The sequence below is a fragment of the Buteo buteo genome, chromosome Z, assembly GCF_964188355.1.
Source record: "Buteo buteo chromosome Z, bButBut1.hap1.1, whole genome shotgun sequence".
NCBI lineage: Eukaryota > Metazoa > Chordata > Aves > Accipitriformes > Accipitridae > Buteo > Buteo buteo.
The window spans coordinates 51989997-52002915 of record NC_134204.1 but is presented as its reverse complement, the minus strand read 5'-3'; the positions used below and the strand labels follow the sequence as shown (position 1 = coordinate 52002915).

The 12919-nt window shown below is 37.0% G+C and overlaps 1 protein-coding gene across 1 annotated transcript in view; it reads left to right on the top strand.

Annotated features, from left to right (window-relative positions):
- The window catches only part of ADAMTS19 (ADAM metallopeptidase with thrombospondin type 1 motif 19), a 150592-nt gene that overhangs the window by 31299 nt on the left and 106374 nt on the right, over nt 1–12919 (top strand). Inside the window, exons 3-6 of the mRNA XM_075020924.1 lie at nt 1335–1500; nt 8386–8558; nt 9495–9578; nt 10593–10750. Coding sequence (XP_074877025.1) covers nt 1335–1500; nt 8386–8558; nt 9495–9578; nt 10593–10750 — 581 coding nt within the window. The remainder of the gene's footprint in view (nt 1–1334; nt 1501–8385; nt 8559–9494; nt 9579–10592; nt 10751–12919) is intronic.

Below are 12919 nucleotides of genomic sequence, written 5' to 3'. Positions count from 1 at the left end.
AAAAGGAAACAGAACAGCCAAACAAACCCAGCTACTCTTGTGTTTCTGTACAACGTTAATGATGACCTTTCAACGTCTGTTCAGCATTCTGCAGCTAGTGTAGCTGATTGAAAAATTAAATATATGTATTCACATTTATTTAATGTGATTGTGCAGACAGTTTGTGTTGGTTTTTTTTCTTTTTAAAGTAATGCCCACTTATGTTTGAAGGAAATTGTATTTTGTACCACCTATAAAATTTAATTTTGTTTTCTTGCTTGGATTGGAATTTCTTTTTGATGATTTGTCCATATGTCAGGAAGGATATCCAATGTGATAATGGCATCTACATAATTCCAGAAGAAACAAAATTATTTTCTATTTCTCTCTATTCATACTACATGGAAACATACAGAAGAGCTCTTTGCTTCTTTTAGCCAGATGTACCACATTGTTTTCTTTCTGTAGCAAAACTGTTTAATAGGTTTTTAAATTTAGAGAATTGGAAAGTTAACTGTCAGTCTTGCTGATGACATTTTCTAGGAGGAAAAAAACGCACAAAACCTTGCTGTCTCCAGCTTTACTTCTGATAGGAACTCTTGTGTATTGGCAGCTTAACAATTTGAGCTGAGTTAGATTTGTATGGTGTTTATATAAATATGGTTTATAGTATTTTTTTAAACTTTGGCCACAGTCTTTTAATATTAGATATGCATCTGTTGTGTTAGCTTTTTATGTGTGTTTGTGTGTATAAATATGTTGGGATGCAGTGAAGCTAACCAACTAAATGGCTGTCTTATAATGTTTTTCTGGTTTAGCTGCTGGCAGCCAGGGAGGGATTGCTGCCTCTTTTTTTTATACTCTTTTTTATAAATTTGAAAAAGTGTAAAAGGAGTGTCACAAGATGTCTTTCCCAGCTTCATAGTTGCTCAGGATGTATTCTTATGTCCTAAATTATTCCTGTTATTTCATTAAATATAGTTATCTAAAAATGTGACAATACACTGAGTAATAAAACTAGTCTATAGACTTTTCTGTACATGCTGTACATATTTAAATGACCCCATGGGTCTCCCAAAGCTAACTTTTAACATTCCAGATCTTTTACTGTGCATCTGCTACTGGCATGTAGCCACCCACCCACACAGATTTAGTTGAAATAAATGAAATTTATTCTAGTTCACTTAAGTAGAAAGGCTTGTAAAATACAAAGGTAGTCACCTTGCTGGTAAGGTTACTAAAACAAAGTGTTTTCTTAAATAGGGTTTTGTGTTTTTTTTCTTCTGCAGTACTGTGCACAATTTCATACTTTCTTAATTTCTTATCTTATGTGTTCCTTTTGTTTTCCTTTGCAGATGGGGTTTATACAGATTAATGAGGACTTCATATTTATTGAGCCACTCAATCGCACTTTGGCTGTGACAGGTCATGCACACAGGGTGTACAGACGAAAAAGGTCCATAGAGGAGAAAATTACTGAAAAGCCAGCTTCTCAGAATCAGTACTGTGGTGTTGTTACAGGTAATATACAAATCTCACTGAAAAGATCTAATGTAGCAGACATATTTTTAAGATACGTAGACAGTAGTTAAAAAACAACCCCCAACAAGAGCATATCTGATTATTCTTTTAGCAGTAACTTATGCTGGGCTTTGAGATGGCATGCTGAGGCTGCTGTTTCACTTGTCGGAAGAGGGAACTGTCCATTGAGGAATAGACGCTGCTTCTTAACGTCCAATTGTATTTGAAAGTAGAAATCTTCAGGTCATTTTTTTACTTCAACTTAATAACTACAACCTATTTCATGTCCCTCTCTGTTTTTGTAGTTGCTTAATTACTTACTAAGTGCAGTGCTTGTACTTAATTTTCTGTTTTAAAACATTAGCACAGTTCATCCCAGTTTTGATTAGTAATAAGTCTTGAATTTCCAAATGGGCCTGACACTGAATTGAAATATTTTTATAACAGTGTTTATGTTCTATGATTGATACTTTAGAAGAACTGTATGAAACAATCCTAATGCATCTTCCTCAGTGGTGAGTAGAAGAAGTTGTTGAAGTAGAAGGTTTTAAACAAAAATTTGTCATGTAGTAAGATTTAATAGTTTTCAGTGGAGAGGGGAAAAATGGCTTTTTTGAAAGATGACATTCTGTTGTTCCTGCTTCATCATCAACTTCTCTTCTTCAAAGGATAGAGGACAGCTCAGTCTTTTGACCTCAGCATGAGTGGAGGATGTTTTTAATGCTACTGTGAGAAATTTTTTTTTTTCCCAGGAAATAAACCAGAATGAATACAGAATAGGCATTTTTTTCATGTCTCCTAACCTAGTATAAGTGAGAAACTGACAAAGTGGAAAGAAATAGCAGAGTTGCACTGACATGGCTAGGGAGCTGGATTATATGACATTTGGGGTGAGGCAGAAGGAACTGGGTTGTGTCAAACAGGTAAAGAAAGAATGTGGCTTCAGTCTTCCAGTGCCTAAGAGGCTGCAGAAAGAAGATGAAGCCAGACTTTCCTTAGAGGTATGCTATGACAGGGTGAAAGACAACAGTTGTAACTTGCATTCAAGGAAATTTCAATTGGCCATAAGGAAAAAAATCTCAGCCAGAATGCTTAGCACTAGAAGAGGTTGCATAGAAAGGCTGTGGGGTCATTTACAAAACATAGCTGGAAATGGCTCTAAGAGAGCTGATCTTGCTTCAACACTTGCCCTGACTGGAGCAAGAGGTTGGTCTAGCTGACCTCTGGAGATGCCTTCCAGCCTAAACTTTTCTGTTTCCATGTGGTTCTTTCTGAACATTTATGCTACTCTTTCCATTCTGTATGGTTACAGAATAAATGTGACAGGTTTTTTTCCCATTTTGGAAGTATTGTTTTTATAATGAGGTATCCATCCACAGGTTGAAATCAAAGATGAATTAGCAAAGCAAGGCTCTTTATGTAGTTATTGAGAGGGACTAAGTAAATGACATGTAACTCCCTCCAGCAGGCTTTATATTTCTCTCCTAGGCATTGTATTACATTGCCACAGCTTATCTAAAAGTGAAATTTTCTATATTAGCAGAAGTTGTTCACATAAAGTAAAGCTGGTTATTCTTCCTTACTAGGGATAAGTGAGTTAGAGCATGCCTGCCTGCATGTGTTTGGGGGTGAAAGAAAGAGATTTTGCTGATATATAGCAAGCCATGATGTGTATGAAAATGAGTAAAGAGCAAACTCTTCTGTAACAAAATTATTTTTCTGTCATGTTCATTACCAGTCATCCTTTCACTTTCTTTTATGCTCTAAAATGGGAAAGCCAGCTTATTCCATTCTAATAATCTTATGCCTAAGGCTCTGACTTGGTGCAAATAGTCTGTCAACAGAGATTCAAATATTTGCTTGAAATAATTTCATTATCTCTACTACCAGCCTGAAATTTCAAAATAACTCAAGCTGTGCATAACTGACTGGCATCTGCTGGCATAACCTTATTGCCAGGGGGTTATAAATATCTGCAATTTCTAACTGATGCTGTTGTACTAGGAAGACTAGTCCCTCCCTTTACTGATACATGTTATTTTACTAAGCAGGGTTGCGGTAAGTTACATGCATAAAAGCTCTGTCTACGCTAGGAGCAATTTGCTGGTGTGACATGCAGTTAGCAAATACCACCAAAACATTCATGGTACAGGCACAGCCTTGAAGGTGGGTTGAAGCAACAAAAATAAGCCTTTACAGCAATATTTGGGATTTTAAAGTCAAATACTAAACTAAGTAGATAAATGAAACAAACATAAAACAGATGAGTATATGGGGCTTTCTGATACTCTCTGGTTAAGCACAGCTGCCTTAGGTAGAGTTGTAGCTGTGTGACACAGAGAAGCTATTATCTTGGCAATATGGCAACTTCTCAGCAATATGGACCTATCTTACAACAGGATCTCTTGCTTCTACAGTACTCGTGTCACAATAGGTGCTCTGGGACAGGTATTTATGCTGCTGGTTTTGAGCCAAATTGATCTCAAAGACTGGCTACCTATCAAGAAAATGTATCGCCAGTGATGTATTGTAATTATTAGAAGGAAAGAATGTCTGTGCTGGAGGTGTTGAAGGATCACTATTGGAAATAATAGCTTTTCAGGCAGAACTAGGAGAGTCAGTCAAAGAAGGTATTGTTTGTTGTCCGTTACGGTTGTGGGCTGGATGAAAGATGCTACACAGCCAAACTTGTTTGGAGAGAACAAAGAACTTGTTTTTGTGAATGGGGTGTATTTTTCATATTAGTTAGGGGAGGGAGAGAATCATACCAACAGAAGCAGATGCTTTCTGGATTTGTGAGTGTGCATGTATATCCTTTTGTTGAATGTGTGTGATTTATTTACATAGGTAAGCCAGTTGCACGTACATAGACCTCACACTCCGCACCAGCACATGGCTCATGAAACCTTTCAAAGCAACCAGTTCACAAGTGTGTTACAGAGAAAATGTGAGAGAAACAATTGCTATTAGAGTAAGGGGCCACATTGGAAAGCTAAGCTCTTTTGCTTCTACCTAATCTGAAACACTTGTTCAAGTCTGAAGTTGTTTGGTGTGGGGCATTTGGGGGAAAAAAATAATAATTATCTTCTAAAATGGTCATTCCTTTTCACACAGACTAGTGAGTGAGAGCTCTTATCCAGGATACAGTAGATCTGAATTTTTAATCCCTTCCGTATTTGGGATGCTGGAAGCCTCCTCTTTTTCTTTTCAGTTCTGGTGATAAACACTATGCTATTCTGAGTTATGAGCAGCTTGTGCTTCTGCTTTTAGAGTGATGCCATTTTGCAGGAAAATGCCTGCTAGTTTCACTGGATCAAAACCAGAACTTTGACTTTATGGGATGTAGACTAGGCAGTCAGCTGGGAGGGCTGTGTTGGCTCTTGCTCCACAGCCTGTTTCCATGTGATAATCATAAAATAAAATGCATAAACAATCTTGGTCATAGGTCTAGATCTATGAGGTTGCACTAGATGGAGACTGGTGCTGCCTGAGATACTGGTTTCCATTCCTTGGGTCAGAAACAAGTTGCCACTCTGCATTAAGACATTTAAATCCCTATCTAACCTATAGTGGAGGTAAAGCTTGTGGCTTCCTAAGCTGCTGAATATTCCCTACCTAGCCAGAATACTGCAGTTTCCATTTGGCTAGGGTACCTATTTTCTCTTCCCTGGGAAAAGAAAGCCTGGGGAGTGATGGTGATTGCTCTGTAGTCTGGGCCTCATGTGGATGTATTCAGGGAATGCCCTTGTGCCTGAGGACTTGTAAGTGTCCAGAGCCCTGTAGTCATAGCCTGTTACTAATGCTGGCTCAGATACTTCATGCAACCTGTGGTTATAGTAGCTGGATTTTCATCTTTTTTATTTTAGGGGGGGGATTTTTATTGTTTTGTTAACACTTCTTGTTATTTTCTCTTAATTGCCCATTGAATGTCAGATGTACTTACTGCAGTATTTCTAGCCTTCTTATTGGAGTACTAGAGCATCTCTAGTTTTCCTTTCAGTCAACTGAGTTTAAGTAATAAATTGGCATGGAATTTTCATATTTTTTATAGTTGCACAAAACATAGAAGTTTTATTGCACAGTACCCTCCTGTAGCGTTTATTTTTTATTTTGCCAATGTAATTGAATTTTTAAGATGAATTTATGCATCTTTAATTCCAAGAAGCAGTTTTTTTCAGTTAATCTGATTTTTGTCTTGTTAGTACATGCATTATTGATGTAGGTGTGGGTTTTTTGCAGAATTTATTCTTGCATACTGTACCTTCAATAATGAGCAATTCTTTGTCATTTTTACTGACTTATCAGTTTGTAAAGAAACAAGAGTTTTTGTCTAAAGCCTGTTTTGCCTGTTGTCTGGCAGTAATCATGGCAGTTGTGTGAATACCACTGGTACCAAAATTACTAATTGCATTTATTTAAAGGTCTTAGGGAAGAGCTAAAATTTTCAGATAAATGAGATCTCATGTGATTGGGAATTTTGCCAGCAATTTGGAAAAGGTTGGCTGGCCAAGAACAGATTGTCCTTTGGTTTATTAACATGGCAGATATCTGAGGCAAATGATGGGCACTGCCCCTTGCAGCCACCTTGTCTACAGAGCTGTGCAGTCTTCTCATCCACTACAATCTGGAAAGACAGATCTTTCAACAGTTTATGGGACTGTGGCGACCTTAGTGTTTAGCACAATGCTGTGTTTTATTGTGGGCTGCTTACTGTCAATTCTGAATAAAAATGCACCACTAGCTAAAACTTCTAGAGAGGTGTGTTAGCAGACTTCTCTGAACAGCCATGCTAATATTAAATTTAAAGTTTTCAACAACTAGCTGCTGTTTTTTACAAAGAAGTGAACAATGAGTAAACTGTGTTGCTGAAACTGCACTGGAATCAATCACTGCTCCTAGGAGGAAGGCAAATTGACCAGATGGCTCATGAGAGATCTTTTTTAACCCAAATGTGTTTACTATTTAAACTTAGATCTATAGCCTACTCTTGCAGCATTAGATGCTTGTATGGTAAGTCATAGTTGTATAGGTTATAGGGTGTGGGATTTTTGGCACAAATCCCGACACTGAAGTTTCATTAAAAATTATTCTCAAAAGGGTGACGAAAACACACATAATGTTTTATAAAGTAGGTTGTAGATCCACAGTTAGCAAACACAAGTAAAGCTAGAGGCTAGCTGTACATATAAGACAAAGCAAGTATCTGAAGGATCAAAATAAGAGAGGTTAAAATTAATTTTAGATAGCTTATGAATTTGTAAGGTATTTCTACTTCTAGGCAATCAAACATGGAATATTTATTTCTGGAGAATATATACTTTTTTCTTTTGATAAATTTGTATGCTTATCTGTGTTAGTAAGTCTTACATTGTCACCAGTTGTACAGGAATTAGTAAACCTTTCTAAAATGTAGCGGGATGGACTAAATCACTCACACATATAATCTTTAACAAATGACTACAGAAAAAGATAGACAACCTTTTTTAAGCATGGATACATTATACTTTTTACATTGAAAAGTATGTATCTACATTATACTTACATTAAATCTATATTACACATGTATTTATGTTAAATCACGGATCCATCTTCCACTGGTATCTTATATTTCAAAGTTAATTTGTGAGTTCAGTGACTTTTAAGGCACATTTTTAGCACTTTCGTGAAGAGTGACTTATTTTTTGGAGAGTAGTCATGTGTTATAAAATGAACTGCAGGAACTTTCCTATTAGAGATGAGACTGATTAATTGCAAAACATTTCCTCAAAATTTCTGAATATTTGGTTGTTTCCAGAACATGTGTTTATAATTGTCATCTCAAGCATCACTTTTGTTGTAAACAGAGAGCCCGATATTCCATTGTGGAAGCTGGAAAAAATTTGATTTCAGTGACTTCAATGAGATCAGTCCTAGAAGTTTTATGTCCTCTCAAGGGCATCTAACAGAATTTGGCTATTACAACAGGGAGTTCCATTTTATATTTTGTTTTAAATTAAATTATTTTAAATATCATTGCTAACTGCTGTATGCATATCTGACCACCTTCTGGCTTGAAATGTTTCTGTGTAATTAGTTTTTCTTTTTCCATATGTACTGTAGTAGTAATAGGGATTTTGTCATGTTTTTGGAGGGGAAACTTAAAATTAACAAGAGCAGTAACCTCTAGCTTACCATAAATGCAACATGTTTTCGATTTGGAGCTTTCTGGAGGTTTAGAAGGCTGTTTCCAGGGTTTGGTTTTGTTGTTTTACTTTAGCTGCTTATGATGACAGCAGCCCTGACTTTGAAGACAAGTTAGTAAAACTTCACTTTTTTGTTTCCAACAAACCTATATCCTACATATCATTCTCTGTCATTCATCTGAGATATTCTCTCATCTTTGCAAATCACTGAATTGTTCCATGTATTTTCTTAATATTGAATTTGTGGCAAATCTGTATTTTTTATCTTTTATGCTAAGATACAATTATATCAAGATGTTTTCTCTGTGATTTATGAAGATGGGCAGATAAATCTGCAATCTCAGTGAGGCTATTTTTATGTCAAACCTAACATGAATTTAGTTTTCTCCCACAAATCAAACTAGGAGGCACATACTCTTTTATACATATGTGTTAGGTGAAAGGATGCAAAGAACCTGACTGACTTTATTTGAGCAGCTGGATAAGATTCCTGTTTTCTCAGTGTGAACTAACATTTATATGTAGTACAGGCCTTCAGTCTAAGCTCTTAGCATTGGCAGTGCTAAATAAGCATGTATTAAGAGTTTATAGCTATTACATTCCACATAATCAGAGTTACACCATAATCACTGGTAGCAAATCCTAAAAGTACTGTAGAGGTAGTTTGAAGGATGTGTTTGTCAAGCAATGTTTTATGTTACAGATAAAAGAAAATCCAAGAATCAAAAAGTATCAGAAAGTGGAAGAGGAAAACGATACTCTTACAAGTTACCTCAGGAGTACAATATAGAAACTGTTGTGGTGGCAGATCCAGCTATGGTTTCGTATCATGGAACAGATGCTGCCAGAAGATTTATTCTAACCATCTTAAACATGGTAGGAAATTTAAAATTATTTTTGGCGTTTTGCCAACAATGCAAGCACCGCGGGCTGATTTCATTGCTCCTTTTAATTATTCTGACTGAGCACATTTTAAGGGACAGTCAGTACGTGACCATCAGCAGGCTATGAAGACTTACTCCGTATGTTTTGCAGCATAAAACCATGGTGCTGCAGACTTGTCTGTACTGTCTGGTCTTGTATCTTCAGGGAAGCCAGAAAGTGAGAGCTGAATAAGATGAATTTTTGGTTAGAAGCCCATGATATTGTTGGGAAGGCAGAGGCAGTGGATGATTTCTCATGATCTATGGTTTTTATAAAAAGATAACATTGTTCTTGAATAGGATTGTGTGATCATTAGTGGCTGAAAAAACCCAAAGGTTAATGTACTCGGACAATTACTTCCCCCCCAGCTCTATCTGGAGCTGTAATGAATTCGTTTGGTGCATAAAACACTGAAAACTAGCATCTGTAATGTACAAGGAAAGATTGTTCTAAAGAAGGAGCAGAAGCTGAACAATAAATAAAAACTTTAACTATTCAGAACTATAGGAAGAGTTATTGCCATGTCCTGGCTCAGACCACTCAGGCCGTGATCTCGGATTTAACTGAGTAGAAATTTTCATGTGAATAGTGTTATATACATGTGTAAGTGTTTGGAGAAACAGGCTACAGTTTATAAAGTGGTCATGTCCATTGAGGGGAAAAGGTCTTTTTTGTGCTCCCAGAATGAATACTGCCTAAGCTCTGTTTTCCCTTCAGAAGACCAACACAATACATTAGCTTAATGATCCATTCAAATTATGGAAAATTAAAACAATCACAGTAGAATATGAGAAATTTTTGAGGTTCTTTGAGGTTCTATTATTTTTAGTCTACAGTGTGTTGTGGGTAATACAAGCACATATTTTTATTTACTGTTTTTTATCTTAGGTTTTTAACCTTTTCCAGCACAAGAGCCTTGGACTACAACTAAATCTTCGGGTGACTAAGCTTGTCCTCCTTCATGAGACTCCAGTAAGTATATATATTATCTTTGTCTTAGCTTGTAGAGGGTAATGTTGTTTAGCTTGTTGTTCCACGAAGGCTTGCAATATTCACTGACTTTAATGGCTGACAAATTTTCTCAGTTAGCTTTGGTGCATTATTTAGTTATTTACACTGTTGGGCAGCTCCATTAAAGATTAATCTCCTAATTTCTGTGCTGCACATACTGAGATTTTTCTGTGCTTGCAGCTGGAACTCAATCAAACAAAGTTTCATTGTGGAAATCAGCTAATTCTTAACAAAATCTGCTTGTTCTCTGCTTTTTGTGCATTTGTATAGCTCAATAAAAAAATCATCTCCCTTAAACCCAGTGGACAGTAAAAGGACAACTGATATCTTTATCAGCCAATCCTTAGACAAATAAAAGGTGCCATGATATAGCACTATTCTTTCATTGCACCTTTCAGGCATCATCTCAAATCCTGTTCTTTCTTTCTAAAGAAAGACAAGTCAGCTGATCACCTAATTGAGACTTTCTATTAACCTATGGTTTGTATATCATATTTCAGGACAATGTCAACTTGATTTCTTGTTTTTACTACAAATTATTATGGAAATCCTTTCACACTTCAGTTAGTTCGTAAGAAAAAGGGATTCCCATATCCATGTTTCTAATTTGATAATATATTTTTCCAGTGAATAAGAAAGTATTTCTCTTTTTAGTGTCCTCTCAGACGGTGGAGAAGTCTCATTTCTTGTTCAAATTCTGGCTTTTCCCATCATTAATCTTTTCTTCACTATGAATAGTGAAAAATCAGCAAATAAATGAGTTCAGGTGAACAGATCCACTGTACACCTCTCAGTGCACTGTTGTCACCTGTATCTTTAACATGAGAAAAGATGGTCTCTGCTCCTGAACTTCAAGTCATTCTGCTGTGAATATATTATGCCATAAAAAGGAGAATATTTTTGCTAACTCAGTCAAAAAATATTCTTAATTCTTGAATCATAATTTTAATAAAATGAATTGTTTTTTATTTCCAGGCAGATATGTATATTGGACATCATGGGGAAAAAATGCTGGAAAGCTTTTGTAAATGGCAACATGAAGAATTTGGCAAGAAGAATGATATACACTTAGAAATGTCAACAAGCTGGGGAGAAGACATGTCTTCGGTTGATGCAGCCATACTGATCACAAGGTAAAATACTGAAAGATGAGCACTAAAAACCAGGCAGTGGCCTAATATGAACATAGATCAAAGGAACTGATAGATGACCAACAGTTAGGGTTTAGTTTTGCAATGAGGAAGAGTGCAACTTGAGGCTTCTTTATAGAACTCAAAGGTGGTAGTAAAGTGGTAGTAAAGATGGTTCAGAAAGCAGTAATTCCCAGATGGTAAACATCTCAAATGACAAACAGTTCATTCTCTTGTTTCTTCTTTGGCTATATAGCTAAGGCCATAGGTTGGATGCCTCTCTCCATGTGCCTTCATTTAAAAGAGGCAGCACGCACAAACCTGTAGATACTTTCATTCAAAACACAAAAGCATATTTAGACATTCAGAGCGGGATCAGCATGGCATTAGGCACATTATTGAGTTATGCTTCCTTCTAACGTATCCAGAACTAGCACATTTCATTGTGTGCTGAAAGTACATCATGTACACCGTATCTGCTCTGTGGCCACAGGGGTATGATCCCAGATCTGCAGTTCCTTATAACTCTTAAGTATCAGGTATTTCACACATTCAGAAGGAAATATGCCTTCAGCTCACCTCTTTCGTCCCAAGCAGATGCTGTCATGGTTTAGGCTGTAAGTGGTGCATGGGAGGGATACATCTTGATGTTCAGGCAGCGTACAGCCATTATCTAAAGAAAAGGACAGAATGATGGTTCAACTGGTCCAGGGTTAGGCTTAGTGCCATTTTTGACATGGACCTTGGACTCGATGACCTTCAGATTTCCCTTCCAAAGAAAATTCCTGTGATTGGATATATTGGAATACCATTGTGCTGTCCCATGCTAGTTGGTGGCATGGTATCCTAAAACCATATGTATTCTTTAAACTTACACATAGCCTTATACCATTTATTCAGGGCAATCTCACTAGGAGCTATATGAATTTTTTAAAAATTAGTTTGCATTCTGATTACTCCAATAAATATAATGTATTTCAGTTTTCTGAAGCAGTAAAATGCTTCCCTAAATTTCCCTGGTTTTGGAGAGCCAGTCACATAGTGGAAGGAGGGAAGGAAGAAGTCCAAATTGCCTCTAGTGACAGCTTTGTTGCTACTTTTGCTGTTTAATCCCTTACTTTTTCTTAGAAAAGCCCACATCCATCTCCTCTTACCTGGTGCCATCCTCCTCTATTTGTTGTGTTTGTCTTATGAATTGTTGGGGCTTTGAAGGGGCAGATCAGTTTTTCTTACACATTTATACATTAGCTAAGCTGTAGTCCTTCACACAGGCTCCTCTGAGCTACTGTGGAAGACAAGAAATAACATTCTTTGTAACAAATTGCCATTAGCTCATCAGAAAACAGAATTCGGATGACAGACCAGAAAGAAATTTTTCACATTAAGACCCAAACCTGATTTTAATAGCAGTGAGTGTGTTGGTGGGGGAAGAGTCTAGATGTAGAAGGAAAGATGTAAGTAGTAGGAAGGAGTGAATTTGGGCCAAGGCATAAGGGATGGCTGAGTATAATGCATGGCATTGGGTTGGTAAGTACAGCTAAAGAGGAATAGACCTTCTTAAATCTAGTTGTACGTTGTGACTGTCCAAGGATAATAGAGCAGTTGCATACTGCTTGGTTGCTAGAAACAAGGGGTGGTTGGGTGACCTCTTGCCTGTCCCCTGGCTCTCTTATTTGAGACAGTGGAGGCAGTCAGCAGTATCTGCAGCAGCAGCAGCAGCTTGAGGGAGCACCAAACCTTCAAGCCTCCATCTGCCAGGAGAGTGAGTCTAGGGCTGCATTCTTTAGCTTGTGAGGTGTGTCTCACAAATAGTAAGATACTTTGAAATAAAGCATGTAACACCTCTTTCCTTTCATTTTTTCATTTTCACCTTAACCAGTCTTTATGGGAAGAGGCAGAAGAGTTCTGAGCTAATGCAAGTGAGGCGTTAGTTAAGCAGTCAAGAGGCAGCAGTCTGGAGATGTCTTTAGCAAGCTAGTGCATTTGGCCACAGAGCTTTTTGAATTTCATGCAGCATTTCTAAATGGTAAAAAAGCTTTTGGAAAGTCTAATCGTATATTAAGACATGCTTTTCTGATGTGCTTTGTAATAGTGACATTCTGATTTGCGTTGCCTACAATTTTTTTACCTGTCAGCTTTAATATGGTTTTTGGAGTAAATCTTTGATCAGTG